This window comes from Nelumbo lutea, chromosome 5 (genome assembly GCF_056320005.1).
Source record: "Nelumbo lutea isolate HS-2025 chromosome 5, American lotus-T2T, whole genome shotgun sequence".
NCBI lineage: Eukaryota > Viridiplantae > Streptophyta > Magnoliopsida > Proteales > Nelumbonaceae > Nelumbo > Nelumbo lutea.
Window position 1 is genome coordinate 18,096,198 of NC_142688.1, and position 17,442 is coordinate 18,113,639.

General features: G+C 37.8%; 1 protein-coding gene across 1 annotated transcript; it reads right to left on the minus strand.

Annotated features, from left to right (window-relative positions):
• Positions 1 to 492: 492 nt before the first annotated feature.
• Positions 493 to 17,138, minus strand: DRP3A (dynamin-related protein 3A). Its single transcript, XM_088944769.1, has 20 exons — positions 16,269 to 17,138; positions 15,483 to 15,765; positions 14,284 to 14,312; positions 14,071 to 14,172; positions 10,019 to 10,087; positions 9,867 to 9,926; positions 8,884 to 8,997; positions 8,647 to 8,695; positions 8,425 to 8,534; positions 6,620 to 6,712; positions 6,418 to 6,510; positions 6,162 to 6,299; positions 3,131 to 3,244; positions 2,905 to 3,003; positions 2,715 to 2,757; positions 2,375 to 2,523; positions 2,126 to 2,272; positions 1,837 to 1,889; positions 1,602 to 1,701; positions 493 to 1,021 (listed from the first exon to the last, which is right to left on the minus strand). Exons 1-20 carry the CDS (start codon positions 16,629 to 16,631, stop codon positions 743 to 745), a joined length of 2,487 nt encoding a protein of 828 aa, XP_088800895.1. The 5' UTR covers positions 16,632 to 17,138; the 3' UTR covers positions 493 to 742.
• Between the last annotated feature and the right edge of the window lie 304 nt (positions 17,139 to 17,442).

Below are 17,442 nucleotides of genomic sequence, written 5' to 3' on the forward strand. Positions count from 1 at the left end.
GCAACTGGAATTTAATTTCTAAAAAAAAAAATTGATAACACTATTCGGCCATAATGATCACTAGTCCATCAAATGACAACCACGCGGAATTGGATACAGAACCAGAACACTTATCCAACACCGAGTCACCGACTACTTACAACGCATCTCCTGTATAAGTTGCATGATCCTTTTACCATCACCAAAACCAAATTGAATGCCAGGGAAAAAATGAAACCCAGAGCTGAAATTCAAGGCATGGCAGTCTCTAGATTCCAGGCAGTTAGCAAAGTCGATGCAAATATGATCACCCATGAGTCAGCTGGGAAGTGAGGATTGACACCGAGTTGTTGATAACCAAATCATTTGATGCAAGATATATTGTCTCTTACCCCAGGGTGCACACACTGGCTCAAACAAAATCCACCAGGATGGGCCTCTTCTGGAGGAAAATGGAGCATTCTTGTAGAACAAAGAAAATCACCCTCTCCTGTTACTCTTTTACGGGCATCATTTAACAAATCAAGCTATATCTATTATAATCTACGGTCTACCAAGAAATAAATGTAACATACGAAGCAGAAGAGGCAAAACTTTGGGCTTTGTATATGCTTGTTAGAAGAAAAAAACTGACTCGCATTTAGCCAACTTTGATTGATGGATATATTGACTACAATCACCTCCCCATCATGGAGAAAGTAACCAAAAGAATATATTGACTATCCAAAATTCAGCGTGAAGACTGAAGACTGTTTGCATTGCCTCAGAGTTCAACTGTTGGATAGGATCCGAGTGTGAAATGGCGTCCACTTCCATTGGAATCTGCACTTGCATGCAATGGAGATTGTAATTCCCCCGAGTGAGACGATTTTCGGGATTTTGGGTTCTTCGGAGAAGCCATGTAAGATGTACTGTAATCATTGCTTGTACCATATAATGATGATGAAGGCAGCCCATGGATCTTTGGCAATCCAGTTGGATCAGTACCCAAACTATAACCCTTCTCAACAGTTTCAGCTTCCAGTGGTAATTCGTCCAAGGTCTACAGGGGCATTAAAAAACAATCAGTGGACATGGCAAAAAAAGGCAGAAAATATGGTAGAATAAACCTTACAACTTCTGAAAGAAACTGACAGAAAAATGACAGCAGAAGCAACGGCCCTTGTATAAATAGATCCATTTTGATAGAACTGAAACTGGATTTACATCCACCAATCTACTTTATTCTGGATAGTCATCTGTGTTATCTCTAACCAAAAGGGGAAAGATGATTAAAATGACCTGATGGACAGCCATCAGGTTATTATCTTTCTTTGGATGTCTCTCAGTTGAACAACATCCATTATCGTGTTTGTCACATCTGCTGCTATGCAATTAATAAACAGTTAAAAGCCATTATCCAATGCTGGTCCCTGCCATCTGGGGTCTTGGGAAGAGTGCAAGGGTGGACCGGATACAGAACTAAAGTTCAGTAATTTTTTATACAAAGTGGCACTCAGTCTAAAACCCACATTCTCATGCTTGTCAGCCCAGGATTTTACCATTATACCAAGCAACCACTGGTAGTGGAGAAATAAAATATGCTCTGCATGACAATCTTGACGGAATAACGAGGAACTTACCCTAAAAGCTTGTTGCAGGACTCTCAAAGTCTCACGAGTGCGCTTCCTTTTCATGGCCACTTCATCAGGTTCCTGCAGCATCTCTTCAAAAAGGTTTTCTCTGTTTTGGAAGAAAAGACCAGCACAAGGTATCAAAATGTAATGCAAAAATAAGGTAGTTTCTCTAGTGGTCCAGATCAAATCGAGCAAGTTAAATTGTTAAGTGAAAAGCAGGCGCATAGTCAACATATGGTACCTGTAAAGCTTTTTGATAAAGACATTGCGCAGTTCCCGTTTGGTATGGTTGACCTGGTATGAATAGACATTATGAGATATTGCACTCCTTGAGTTTAGGCCTCTATTAATATAAGAAAATAAGGACAAGACTATTATCACTAGACAGACTAGAGTTTCAATGTCAGCTTCCAGTTGCTGATAATCATATCTAAGAAGAAATGCATATGCAATATGGATATATTGCCACAGGAGCTTCGATATGGATTTATGCATTAAACAATGAAACATAACACGATAAGAGCACATACCAGGAAGTGAATAATTGCTTTAGGCACAGAATCCTCAATATTCTTCCTCACGATGTCATAGTATGATCGCAATAGCAGCTTTGTCACTGCAATTTCAATCGCTTCCTGCTCTGTATGGCTGTCTGAGGGCCTCAAAACCGTTGGGGGCTAACCACAAAAGACCAACGACAAAACTTGTTAGAGTGAAAAAAAAAAAAAAAAAGCAACACTGGACACTGAATTTATCTTATATGGAAACCATGAAAATACCTCTCTCAACAGGATCGTAGAGAAGGAATGTTCCATGCTTTGAACAGGTTCACTATATGATTTGTTTGTTGAGATCTCCTTTGCAGATGTACGGTTCTCACTTCCACCAAAAATTGATGAAATTCCCCAACTTGAACCCATGGAATTTCCTGATTATCAATCAAATCATCAACAAACAAGAAAACAAATATGGTCCTTATTACTTATAGCGTTCATAAGTCCAGAGTCCAGACTTTGGACACCACAGTAGATTTTGAAATAAATAGAAAGCTGATAATTCAGTGTAGTAACACTGGATATGGTATCTACAAAACTATCCTTTATTCTAAGTACACATTACCAGAAGATCCAGGTCTCTCGTTTTCTGCAACGGGTCGAGCTCCCTATTTGTCATCCAGATTGAAGCAAAAAAATAAGGGTAAATCAGAACAAATTCACAGCACTTGAACATGGCAAAAACTATCTTTCCTATCTAGAAGGTTAAGGACATGGTCATAACTAAATGAAAAATATTAACATAATGTACATGCCTGATCAGGAACAATTCCATTTGCTGATGACCTAGCAAGAATAGCTCTAGATTTCAAACTTTTTTCAGATGCGGGTACTTTATCAGGATCTACCCCATCCTAAATCCAAATTTGCAAGCAGGTTAACAAATATACCAAAATGATGCCATCAGCTCACTATAATTACCACAAATGTTAAGCATACAGCATCTATTTAAGAGTTTGTTTAAATAAGCAACAAGCGCACCTTTGTTCTAGACATGGTTACAGATATCCTGGCAGATTTGACCTGCTGCAGTGCAATCTCTACAGCTTTACTTCCACCGACAAAATTTGGGTGAGAAGTGTTTATGTAGTCCATCTATAAAACAGAAAAATAAAATTTCAGAGGCCCAATGTCAGCTTGAAAATAAATACGGTTCTGAGAATTTAGTAATTAGTACACATGCAGTGAAAAGCCCATAAATATTAACTAACTGCATTGTTAAGGAAAACAAGAGAGATAGCTACAGCTTTCACCCCTTTCAGTAAGTAGAAATTATATAGAATTGCCATACAATCCACTGGGACAAAATATCACAAAAGATACAGATTCAATTAGTTTGACTGGAATGGTCTTTAAAGTGGCAATTACTGTATATGGAAAAAATCAGTAGTAACAATCCCACGTCCTGGAAATTCAACCTTAACAAACTTCTTAAAGAAAATTTTGTGGACATGCTCCTTGACCCATGAATGCAATAAAAACATACTTCCCTGAGAATATACCGAAGGCTAACAAAAAATTTAAGGGTATTTTGTTCCATGTGATCAAGATTTTTTTTTAGCAAAGGCAACTTTTATTAAATTAAAACAGGAACAAGTACGTAAGAAAATGTACTACAAGCTAAAGCAGCTGAGGCAGAATTATAGAGGTAAGCAGAAGTCACTAATACAAACTTTCCTTAGAAACCCCTGATTTTGTAAAGCTGTAAGCAACATTGTTTTGCTCCATAGGAATCCAGACCAGATTTACATTCAATGACTCTAAGATATCTTGAGCTTCAGCTAGCAGATGAGCAAGTCTCCAAGGCCCTCCTTCCTTCTCCCTTAGCCAGGCTATCATATTCAGAATCCCCTTTTATAGTTAAGGAGCAAAAGCCCAGCTGTTTAGCAAGCCAAATTCCTGTAAGTGCTGACAAGACCTCTGCTTTCGTAGCATCAGCTCTCCCAATCGGACCACTATAAGCCCAGCTGATCCCCCTCTCCCCACAGAAGACACCACCAATTCCTGCTTGGCCGGTAGACCCTTGGGCCCTACCATCAAAGTGCACGATCATCCCACCTTCTTCCCTAATAAGGCTTCTCATGGTCGATTCAAATCTAGGAGAAGACTGCAGGATGGATGGAAGGTTACTTTGGAGGTCATTTAGAGAAAGACCTTTGAAAGCTTCAGAATTAACAATCCAAAGGTTACAGAGGAAAGTTACGTAAGAGATTAGGTCTTCCACATTTCTGAATTTGTTTTCAAAGGTTCTGTTGTTCCTTTCTTCCCAAATACCCCAAAGGACTGCATGTGTCACTGTACTCCAATATACCCTTCCTCTTTTTACTAGACCTTTGCCTTTCCACTGCCACAGGAGGTCCACTACCTTCTCAGGGAAAACTCAGCTGTAACCACCTAAGTTTAGGAAGAAACACCAAACCTTCCTAGTGACAGGGCAGTGGAGAAGAATGTGGTTAGCTGTTTCACCATCACCAAAGCAGAGAGGACAGACATGAGGAGAGATACATAACCTTCCTCTAAGCTTTTTCTGTATTAAACTACAAGTATTTATTTTCTTTTAGCAGGCTTCCCAGACAAAGAAAGAAATTCTAGGGGGAACATGTGGTATCCAAATATTCTTAACCATGAAGGGAGTGATCTGATCTTCTGAAACTAGAGCCTTAAAAAAGGAGTTACTTGAGAACTTGCCAGCAGGATTAAGTTTCCAGATCCTTTGGTCAGGGGAGGCCGGGGAGATGTAAACCTCCCTTAGAGAGTTAAGCAAGTTTGCTATTTCAGCAAGCTCTATCTCTCTTAGAGGCCTTCTAAGGTTCAGATTCCAACTGGTTCCTGAGGAAGAGTGACTGAGGCTATAGGCTACCGTGGCTTCTTTGGAGCAGACAGGTTAAAAATTCTATGGTAGGAGTTTGCAAGGGTGTCATCTCCCCACCATAAGTCAGTCCATAATTTGGTTCTATTCCCATTTCCTACCCGGTATCTTACAAAATCAATAAAGAGGTCATAAACAGAAGAAATTTCCAAGGGTTAGAGGCTTTAACTCAGTTTGAGTGGACCTTGCTATCCCAACCATTGGCATGTCTTCCGTACTTGCTCTTGATGATATTTGTCCACAAGCTTCCGTCTCCTAGGGGAACCTCCACAACCACTTTCCAAAAAGAGCTAAGTTCCTTTCTTTGATATGTCCTAGCCCCTAACCACCAAGGTTCTTGGTCTTACACACCTGATTCCATGAAACTGGATGACCCTTCTTTTCGCCACCTCCTTCCCATAGGAAATCCTGCTGAAGCTTCTCAATCTTACTTTTTTACTTTGCCCGGGATACTGAAAAGGGTAGACTGGATAAAGTTGCTTTGAACCCATATAACCCATTTCTTCCAAGAGAATACAAGGGCCATTATCCAATGATGGTCCTTGTTATTTGGGGTCTTGAAAAGGGTAGACTGGATAAGGACCTAACCTTTGGCATTTATTGCACAGAGTTGTCATTCTAAGACTCAGTCACATTGTCAGCCCTAGATTTTATCATTCCAAGAGAATATGTGGCATTCAATTTTTCAAGAATGACAGCAGCATAGGGAATGAAATCAAGTAGGTTGTTAGTTGTGTCTGGGATGGAAAATTTTCCTCATTGTGTGCATATATCAAAATCGAATCAAAAGATAGTAGCCACCACACAATGTCACCAAGTATAATTATAATCATAAAGTCAACCATCACCTTTGGACAAGTTCATTTCAACCTTCTAACTTTGCAATGGCCAATACACCAAAACTCCTGGCACTGGAGTAGATACACATAAGAGGCTACTCTAATGCATAAACAAATTACATGCATCCATCAACAACTAATAGCTATAAGGAATATGCATTAACTGGTTTACTCGCAAAACTCTATGTATGAATGAAGATGCAAATTAGCATAAATATCAATTCATACTTGGCTCATCTTCAGAAATCACACTGAAACAAAGGGAAGTGAGATTAGAATTTCAAAAATCAAGTTGTCAGCATACCTCCATTTCTATGATATGTCCAATCATTGTCTCTGAAGGTTCAAGGCCTTCCCTCAAAAAATTTCCAATAACCTCATCCATGCGCTTTCTAAGAATAGGAAACCGCTGCAGTTCACTAGCCATACACCGGTGGCTCATCTAAAGTTAACATTTAATTCAGTATTCCACAGATGCAAAGAAAAAACTACTGCTGTCTATGAAAGAACAGAAAAACAACTCTTCCAAGACACAAAGCTGATATTTAAAATCACCTGACCTTTATTAACTCATCATAGATAAACCTTGCACATTGGAGGCTTGGATCCAACAAGCGGGCTATCTGTCTCCGGACAAGATTCTCAAATGGCACCTAAAGAGTTAAATGTTCAAAAAATATAAAAAAGAATCAATTGCTAACAAAATATTGGTGCACCGTATACCACACATATTCAACCATTAAGAAAAACTGTTGTACTCACCTCTGGTACAAACAAAGCAGATTTAGGACCAGTTGCATTCTGAATAGCTGTACGAATGTCATCATCAGTTAAATCATCACACGGATCCACCTCCTGCCATAAGAAACAGATTGCATCAGATGTCCATGGATTGGGAGAAAAATCAAACTATGCAGTTGATCTCCACAACTTTAGTTCTAAGAGCACAGAGGTAATGAAAAGCCTCTATCAAGTACTGTTCTAAAAGGTGTCTCAGGCGTAATCCTATCCCCATATGGCAAGGCAGCACAAGGATGCCTATGGCACTGATGTGAAGAAAAAAGTGTTTGTGGGGTGTAAGCCTTAGTTCTTGATGGGTAATCAAAGGTAGAAAATTCCCATATCTCATAAAGGTCAATTTTACATGTGTATCGGTGCATAAAACAAGAGGACAAAAAAACTTCAAAAGGATTATTTATGTTAATCTTCAGTTATTGTTTCTAAATACCGTGATTCTTTGTTAACCCTTGTAAGTCAAAAATGAAGTGTATAAAAACAGCTTGGTCAATTGGCATTTGGATTTGAAGATTAAGTAACTCCCGAAAAATGGGTTAAGAATGGAGAGTTACATTAGGCCCCACTCTCTTGGGTTAACTAATGGACAGGTTTTTTTTATTTCTTTATTTATTTATTTATTATTCTTTTTTTTTTTTTTTTTTTGGGGGGGGGGGGGTAAAATGCATTTGTGCACTTTGTTTCCACTTCCTTTACTTGAAATTGTATCTTCTGACTTAGGAGTTGATGTACTTTTTTTCTTTTACTTCAATGGAAATTTCTTCATTTAATCACCAACTTAACTTGAATCCCTGTTTTAGGCTACCCAGTATAGAAGGAAGAGGGTCAACAACAGAACCAACATTTTTTTAATATTTGATTTCTTGATACATGGAGGAAGACTTGGGATGAACTTAGTTTAGTTACAGAAATCCCCCATTGTAATATTTGTGTTTCTTTTCTTCACTTTTGTACATCTACTCATGCGCACTTTTTTATTAAAATGAAATCATTGTTAAATTTTCTCAAAAATAAAATAAAATAAATGAGTTATGTCTAAATAGGTCACAAGTGTCCAAGGAGTTGGTTGCTCCATAAAGGACCCCATATCAATATAGGTTGCCATATTGTAATCACTTTGAATCTGTGAGTAGTGATGAATGCAAAAACAATGAAAGTTTAGTTTGTATGATTCCTTCTTCTCAGCTCTCTTCTTCCTTTTCTTTCTTTTTTGATTCTTCTTTGTACTAATTTCTTATGCACCTATATAAATCCAGCAGTAGTAATATCACATTTTGTGGATTGTTTGTCAACAATTTTTCTTTCACCAGAGCAATTGATACCTCTCCTTTTATTACCATTCCAAACAGTCATTTATTCCCTATTAACAATCTGCCTAGTTCCTGTACTGGTTTTCATCTTCAATTTTTTTTTGGTAAAAGTGGTTTTCATCTTCAACTGAGGGGCTTTTTTACTATAGGTATCCACACCAATTATAGAGAGCTCACTTTATTTTGTACATATAATAATGTGCACAAAAACATAGGAGAATGAACCATCTCCATAACAAATGTGATCAGGCATACCCCCCCCCCAAAAAAAAGAAAGAAAAAGAGACAGGACTTCACTATTTCATCCACATCCCTGGCATGTCTACCTTTTTTATAATTTTTTCTTCCCTTTAATATGTTTTAAGTTATGATTAAAAACACCCAAAATGTTGTATTCAAAATGGAACAATTAAAAGATGAAACACTACTGAGAGACACATGTCAAAGCAAGGATATACACACTTCCAAGCTCTTCACAAAGATTGATTGGAAGATATAATGAATCCGTGCTCCACCAGACAGTTCGGATGTTGCCATTTCTTCATTTTTCCCTTCCACCATTGACGTAAAAGCTGTCACCAACAATTCACCTATCAGTGATGATCTCAAGCAAGCACCATGAAATGAAAAGGCATAATAATCCAGATGTTAGAGAGATAAAACAATTGCAAAAGTCACAGTAACCTTCAGAGTATTTGGACAAAATGTTCAAGAGGAGAGTTCCCTGACCAGCCTGTGAAGTATAGGAAACACATAAAAATGGAATGAGTACAAGCATGACGAAACAATATCACCTTAACTAGGGAAAAAACTTTGTAAAAGGAAAGGCATGTACCAAAAAACAAATAGTAACTTTTAAGAAATAATAACAAAGAGCAAAGTGCTTCTTATATGCAGGTAAAACTTATGAAGTTGACTCACCTTTGATTCTGTTATTTCTCCATAGCTGGCATGCTCCTTTGCCACAGAAACCAATGCAGAACTTATACGTGATTTCAACCCTGGGAGGACTGCCTTTATATGCTGCACCAGAATCTGCACAAAAAAGTTAACACATTAAGCATAGCTCATAACAGAATATATATGCTAAAACAATTCATGCTACTTTGCAGAACCCAGATATTAATTGCTACATGTACCCTCCTAAATGGATGAAGTGACTGCCACACACAAGCCAAATTCTGGCACTGTTGATTCTGGGCGGACACTTTGCATGCTCTTTCTTTTTCTTGCTTATTAATTTGGCATGAACGAACATCTAGCATATGTATAAATTCAACCTTTTCCAGGAAGACATTCCTAGGAAGAAGAGAAACTTTCTTCTATTGATATATGAATTTTGAACTTTACAAGATATCTAACTGTTAACCTGTAGAGACCTTTGGTGCCCCCACTTGGACCTAGTCCATCACTGAGCACACTTCTACAGACTAAAATTCAGGTGGCAGAGACCGGTTAATTCTCAAGATAGGCTGATCCCAGTTCACTTGCCATTACTAGGGATATCCCTGTTAGCTTATTTCCCTCTGCTTATTGATATGCTTAAATTCAGCAGTTGACCCCGCCTGACCTGGGGTTGCAAGGCAGGCTCCGTCGACAATGGATCCCTTGTCAGGTCACACACTTCGCACCCCGATGGCAACATAACAGGCACGACATCTGACATTCTACCATCTAAGATCAGATCACCAATCATCTATATTCAACCCACCAAGTCAGACACCCTAACACAGTAACACTCATTGAATTCCAACTCTCATGTCCATATATCCATGCAGGATTGCCTGATTGGTAATTGCAATGCATTGAGGCAGGAGGAGGTACCAATATATGTTATGGAGGAAAAAATGTCACAGAAAGACAATTTTGTTTTGATAAAAATAACATAAGGCACACTACCTTACCTGGTTCAACTTCTTTGCTAATTGAGGAACACCACAACGATCAGCAAGGCCACTGTAGACCTGTAACAGCAGTTACAGAACTAAAACTAGATAAAAATTGATAAAATACTCCACAAGACCAATAAAGAGCTGCATTAAAAACATAGGCATACAGGGCGACTACGGAAAAAGTTTTCCTCATAGGCAAGTGCATCCTTAATACTCCGGTTGTTCATAATATCCTGATCAATTAATAAAAGGAAAAAAAAAGAACCCGGTTAATTAGTAAGAAAAAACAAAGAAACGAAAGAAAAGCATGTCAATAAGGAAAAAAGAACGAGCATGGGACAAACAAATCAGGAGTTCTACTGATGCATGTGACTGCGAAATAACATATAAAATTTCACCACCACAAAATTATTCAACAGGATGCATTTCAGTTGCATTGTCCCAGTGATTTAAAGCGTGTGCCTAGCCGCACAGAATATTATGAATATGTTGCCCAAATCATGCAACTTAAACTACATCCAGTTGACATGCCCAAAAATAATTTAGGCACACCACAGATGATTTAAATTGATATGGTCACACCAAATTTTGCATCTTGTTGTGTCCATTGGGTACTGATGAAACATGAAGAAGACCATTATTTGAGATAGGGATGCCAACAGATGGTAGGAAAACCTAAATTTGATTCATCGATATTTGAAATTGACTATGATCTTATCTATCAGATATGTATAATATTTGACTGGAACTTGGTTTGCAATCAGATATTGAATAGTATAAAGAAGTTAAATTTAAAATGATTAAAAAATTATATACTATTAATAAAATGAATAAAAAATAACGTTAATATTGTATTTAATGAATATAATTGAATTGAAAATTACTTGTATCAAACTTAAATAGAACATTCAAATCAACTTTACTAATATATATAAAATATAAATTTTTAGTATATATGAACATATATATTTTAACAGAACCCAATCCAATTATATCAAATTGGATAGGCATGAATTCATATATAAGGGGATCGAATATGAATATATAACTTTAATCACTGAAAAGAAAATTAAACCACAACTAATATATAACTTTAATCACTGAAAAGAAAAATATTAGTTGTGGTTTAACTAAAAACAAGGCAGCATGGATAACCTTGTTTTAACACATAGATATGTATTAATCCACAGCTTAAATTGCAGCCATTGAGGAGCTCACAATCTCTTTAATAACTTCAATCACTAAAAATAAAAAATCTTTTTGAAAACAAAAAAAAAAAAGTGAAGAAATTATGCCAAACCAAACCTAAACAAGTATCATTGGAATGGATTAAGGTTAAAGTTAGGGCCAGGGTTTCAATATCAACCAGATTGGGGTTAGGATTGACCTTGACCTCATGTTAGGGGTGCAACTTAGACAAGCCCAACCAAAAGCCCAAACCAATCCAACCTGAAATTTTACACAGGCTTGGGCCTGGGTTTTTGGTCCTTGAGCTAGGCCTAGGCCTAGCGTTTGGGCAATATGAGCCTGACCTAAGCCTAACAACCCTAACCCAACCATAGCCCAGCTCAAACCAACTCCACTGCATGCATATGTACACAGACTATACATGTACAAACAGAAAAGCAGACATGAATGCACATTCATATGTACACAGTTGTCCAACTCAGCAATCCCTCTCTTTACTCTCTTTAACCCTCTAACTTTTGTGATTTATTTGAGTTTTCATTATTTATTGTTTTCAAAAATTAATGTTTCACCTCATCCACACAAGGAGTATCTCTTGGAGATCGTCTTTCTCATCCAAGAATGTTGCTGAAAAACTCTCTATGGGCCTCTTTTGCAACAAATATCTTACACCAGGCAACGTAAGTGTCAGAGTCGTTGGTGGGTCCAATTCCATCTCTGATGAGGACCCAAACTCCAAGCTCCAACCACCAATAGAGAACTACAGTGCAATTGATCTCAATAAAGAAAGAACCAGGAAAAGAACCCAGTTCATTTCAATGTTTTAAAAGCGCAAGGCGCAAAAAAGGCACGGGCCAATTTGCGCCTGAGGCACAAGGCGAGCGCCTTTTTGAAGCAAGGTACAAAAATACAAAAAAAATGAAAATAAAAAGTCAGATAATTCACAAAAATGCCAAAAAATAAAAAAAAAAGATTAAACATAATATTAATAAAAAATATAAACGTAAATTTTAAAATAAATGTTTTAAAAAACCTATTATCTAAAACAAAAATGCCAAAAAATCAAAAAAACAATATTAATAAAAAATATAAACTTAAATTTTAAAATAAATGTTTTAAAAAACCAATTATCTAAAATTAAAATACATAAACATTACATGTAAAGCATATTCAAATGAGAATTTAAAAATAAAATCAAACGTACAACATTTTTAAGCATGTAAAACCCACAATCTCTTTTTTTTCCTAAATTGCATTACTTCAGGTAGCTAATGTGATGTAAAACATATTACATTAGTCCTGATTCTACGAGCCACGTTTGTGCCACGCCTAGGTGCACCAGGCATGCACCTTTTGAAAGGATTGCGCCTAGGACCTAGGCAAGGCGCATACCCTAAAATGCGCCTCGCCTATGCCTAGGCGCACTTGAGGCGTGCCTTTTAAATCACTGGTCCATTTAGTGACAAACTGCCAATTAGCTTATTGAGAAGGAAGAGGGAGGAAGTTCAAAAACTTATTTGCTTAATAAGGATGATGTCACTCATGAAGTTCTTTATAAGGATGATGTCACTCATGAAGTTCTTTATAAGGATGATGTCACTCATGAAGTTCATTAGTAAAGATACCCAGACTTCTAATTTAAAATCAGAAGATGTATTAGTTTAAGTGATGCATTTCCTCTTAAGAATCGTACAATTGATACCAATAATGATAATTTTTATTGGAGAGAGACTTTGGAGGAGCATTAAACATGGGAAATGAGTTGTTGATGTTTTTAATTTATGGAGAGAAGGCAGAATTAAGGGAAGAAATACAAAATGAACCAACCCATCCGCAAAATACAAACCTCTTGGACAAGAAACCATTGAGATCAGCAACAACCCTTCCTCTGTTTGGAACCATTCAAACACAAAAAACACATTACCGATGATGAAGCCAAGAACTTTGGTGGATACAAAAGTTTTGTCCAACAATGGTTTTGGAAAGGGCGAAGACATCCCCAGACCGAATCTTTAAAGTGGCAACCAAAAGATTAAAGCACTATATGGTTTAGAAAATCTGGGCAACCCAATGTACAGAATTCACCAGTATCAGAAAAAGGCAATGCAAACAGATTGGAAATTATGTGGGAAAATCAAGAATTGATAAAATAAATGAGGATGTAAATAAGAATGGTGAAAATCACGGAGCTTCCAACCATCTTAGAGAAAGATGAGTCTCCCAAGATGATGGAAGATTGACGGGAAGTTCCTACACAAGGATAGAATGGACAAGCTACAGAGGTTCTACAAGAGCTATAGTGAACAAATGCGAAAGTTTAATATCTTGAGTTATTGGAAGATGTATGAAATTGGCAAGTACAAATGATAACACTACTTCATGAATATGTTTTTATGTCAACAAGGCATGTCCGTGGTGGATGTCATTACAAACACTCAAAAGTGCATGAATATGCTTTATATGTTATATTTAATTTTATTTTTACGCTTTCACTTTGAATATGTGACATATGTTACGTGTATATATTTAATTTTAAATTTGAGCTAATAGGCTTTTTAAAACATTTAGTTTAAAATATATATTTTTAAATAATATCATTTTAATGTTTTTTGAATTTTTTTAAAAAAAGTCATTACAGGACAATGATTGACTTGCTCAAACATATTCATTTCCAAATCTACTTGAAAATGTTCTTTTCTGTATTCTTACAGGTCCAGTAATTAAACTGAATCATCAGCTGCCAACCATAGCTCATATCTCATTCATATTTTAGAACATTCACTAAAAACAGCAATTGATTTTCATTTAAAAGAAATAAATCAACAAATTTACTAGAAAGCTACCTTACATGGATATTTCAAATGGAATACATGTTAAAACAAACTAGAAAGCTATTGCATATAAACACTATTTACTAAAAATTAATTGCCAACAAAGAATAAAAAACATCAACATTAAACATCAGCATGCTTACAGCAACCAAATCAATACGATATCAGGTAATTTTGTTGTTCAACAATAAGATTACCTCTTGACTACGATTCACAACACCTACATAGCCAAGTCGAAGAGGGATCACTTTTCCGAGCAAAAAATTACGAGCATCAGTACCTCTGTCCATAATATCCAACTGAATGCAAAGAGAAGAGAATATTGTTACTCATCAGGAAACAGCATTGGCTTCCAGAAAGACTTGAAATGTGTGATAAAAATAAAGATCACAATTTGATAGATATTGCACCTTTGTAATTACACCAATGGTTCGATAACCTGCACGAATGAAACATCACAGAGAAGAATTAGAACCAGATGCAAGATCTGCCTATTGTATCAGCAACATCAGCTGTCTATGACATCATTTCAACAATCCCCCACCACAAGTAGACATGTTCATGAGCTGGGCTCAGGATTAGATTTTGCCAAAATTTGAATAGGACCCGCTCGAAGCATGATCCCAAAACAGTGTAAAGCCATGCCCGAGGCCTGACCCATGAACAGGTCTAACCACGACCCACTGTGAGTCACAGTATGGGAGGCCCTCGGGGAATCCAGTGACTCATGGGATTGCAAAATTTGTTTCAGACAGGGAAATAAGCATAATTTGGACATATAAAAGTCCTGTTGGAGAAGTCAACCTCAAAACTGCAAAGACGATGGCCCTTTCTTTCAGACTTTAAGGCTCCGTTTGGTTTGTGGGAAGATTTGGGTGGGATGGGAAAAGATGGGATGAGATGGGAAAGTGTAAAAAATTACCTTTCCATTGTTTGGTTTTATATATGGGAAAACACTGTTATGAGGGAGAAGAGAGAAGAGGAAGATGGAGGGAGAGACAGAGAACTCCATGACTGAAGCTCCGATCTGTGTCTGCGAACCCAGATCTAAGTTCCACCATGGCAGAAAACATCCGATCTGCGTTTGCATCGATCTGGGTTCTACCGTGGCGGAAACATCTTCAACAGTGGTTACCAGCAGCGGCAGGGCAGAGGATGAAGTTGAAGAAACTTGAGCTTTCTCGAGTTTTTCCACCGGGGTTGCATGGTTTTGGTGCGACCCCATTTCCACAATTTTGGGATCTCGCATCCCACTTTTTTCTCATCCCATTCCCCCGTTTCCCTTGAAACAAATGAGAGAAAAAGGGAATATTCTATCCCCATCCCACAAACCAAACGGAGCAAGGGCTATTGCATGTAGGCCTTAATGAATGTCAGTTAAAGGGGATGTGTAATAGGTCCTCACTGTCATACACAAGCTTGTATACCTATTGATGCTTCTACAGCCTTGGATTAGATTCACAGTTTCTCGACTGGTATACAATATATACAGCACATGCTTTCTCTGTACTTTAAGTTCTAATACAAGTTTATTGGATTCAGATTTCTTTGTTTAAGAGAGAGAGAGAGAGAGAGAAGAACAATTAACAAAGCATCTGGGAGAGTTTACCATCAGGATCAGCAATTCCTGCTATTTGAAGTGCATCTGAATTAGCCAAATCTGCATTTGCTGGAGTAACAGCTAAAATCAAACAACTAGGATGTTTAATGTATGACAATATCATCGTTCTAATCCGTGCCTCAATATCAGATGGCTGGTCACCGACTGGAACCTTTGTTATTCCAGGCAAATCCACCAAGGTGATATCAAGAACATTTGGTGAGTGGATCTTTAGGCGTATCTGCTTGTCTGAAATACCCTTGTTTCCTCCTGCTTCCCTCTCTGTCTCTGCCTACAATTTAGAAAACGAAGGGCATATGATTGCAATCTAAAAGCAATGGCATTACAGGGAATAACCAGTAGGAATTGAGAAACTCAACGACTCCAAAAAGTCGCATTAGATAATGGCATCTACTTTCCTCATTAATTACCATCTCGAAATTGGAAGATTTTGGATCAAGCAAAAGCCAAAGGAGAAATATACGTTACCATCACACCATCACTATAGGTGACACTTATACAGCACTCATTTCTATGGCTCATGCGATAGAGAGACATCATACCAAAACTATCAAGATCTAATACGACAATAATAGATTTCCGGGATAAAAGAAAAGGGAAAAGAAAGACAGTTAACTCCATCTGCCCATTACAAGGATCCAATGCACACGTAAGACTTCAAAGCTCCGGCCTTCAGAGATCCAAACCGAAAGTAGAACATATAGAGAACGAAACAACACGAATTCCAGTAAACAGTAAAAAAAAAAGCTACAGCACAACGGCTGATATGCATACCTGAATTTCCCTGCGGATTTCGGAGAAGTCGTAAAATTTCTTCCTTGGCAAGTGCAAGAACTCCCCATACTCCTCCTCTGTTCCATCTGGCTTCCGTTTCGTCTGCAACAGCTGCAAAACCAAAGGCCTCCGAGTACAGATATCCGAACCCCTAGGCAAAAAATCCCTTCCGACCAGAGATTCAAGAACACTCGATTTACCGCTACTCTGACTCCCGACGACAGCGACTTGGGGCAGTTCGATCGTGGACGAGCTCCCAAGTTGGGAGAAAATATCCTGGAGCTTATTGACAATAGGAATCACAGAATGACCAAGAGAAGCAGAACCCGACGAGCTTTGAGTTGAAACTGGTTCATCAGCCATGGATGATACTTCTAAGATCGAAGACGAATCGAACTAAAGTCGAATACAGGTCGAGGAATCACTAAACTTAGCGACAGTGTGGAAGAAACCCTAATTTGAATTTGAAAGAATGAAAACAATAGTAGAATAATAAATGTTTTAGAGAGCGTGTATCGGCTGTAAAATTTGGAGAAAGCAGAGTCGAAGTTTTTCCCGCACCGTTCAAGCAATCGACAATGCAAAGACGGAGTGTGGGATTTCAGATTTCTAATCACCAAACACGGAAATTTAATCTCTTCAAATTTTGATTTCAAAATGAATTACTTCGCGTCGCTCACTCGCTCCTCCATGGATGAAGGAAAAGGCTCCTCGCGAAGGTGGAAAAATCCACGTCGCCCATGTTTTTTGAGAGTGTGAGATTTACGGCTGGGATTTAGGTTAAGATGGTCAATAAAGTACCAAAAATGTCCTCATGAAACAATGAATGGACCATTGGAACATGGAAATACGAATAGCGGTCGTGACTTGTGAGGAATAAAAGATTCCTTCGTCGGCGGCGGGATAAAAGGGGTTTAAGCTCCGGCGCTGAACGTTGGTAGCGTGTATCATAGGCTACATAAATTTTGATAAAAATTCCAATCCAACGGTATCGTTGCAGTTTAGATTATCAAACTTCCCTAACCGGAAGAGAAATTATCAGCAAGGATGCATCCGAGGAATGGGGTCCACCACCAACCTGTGTCATCCTCCCATTATTGGCAGAGAGGACGTCATTATAAGCCACAAATTATATAAATCAACGTTCACGATCAAGGATGGCCGATGGGGTCCA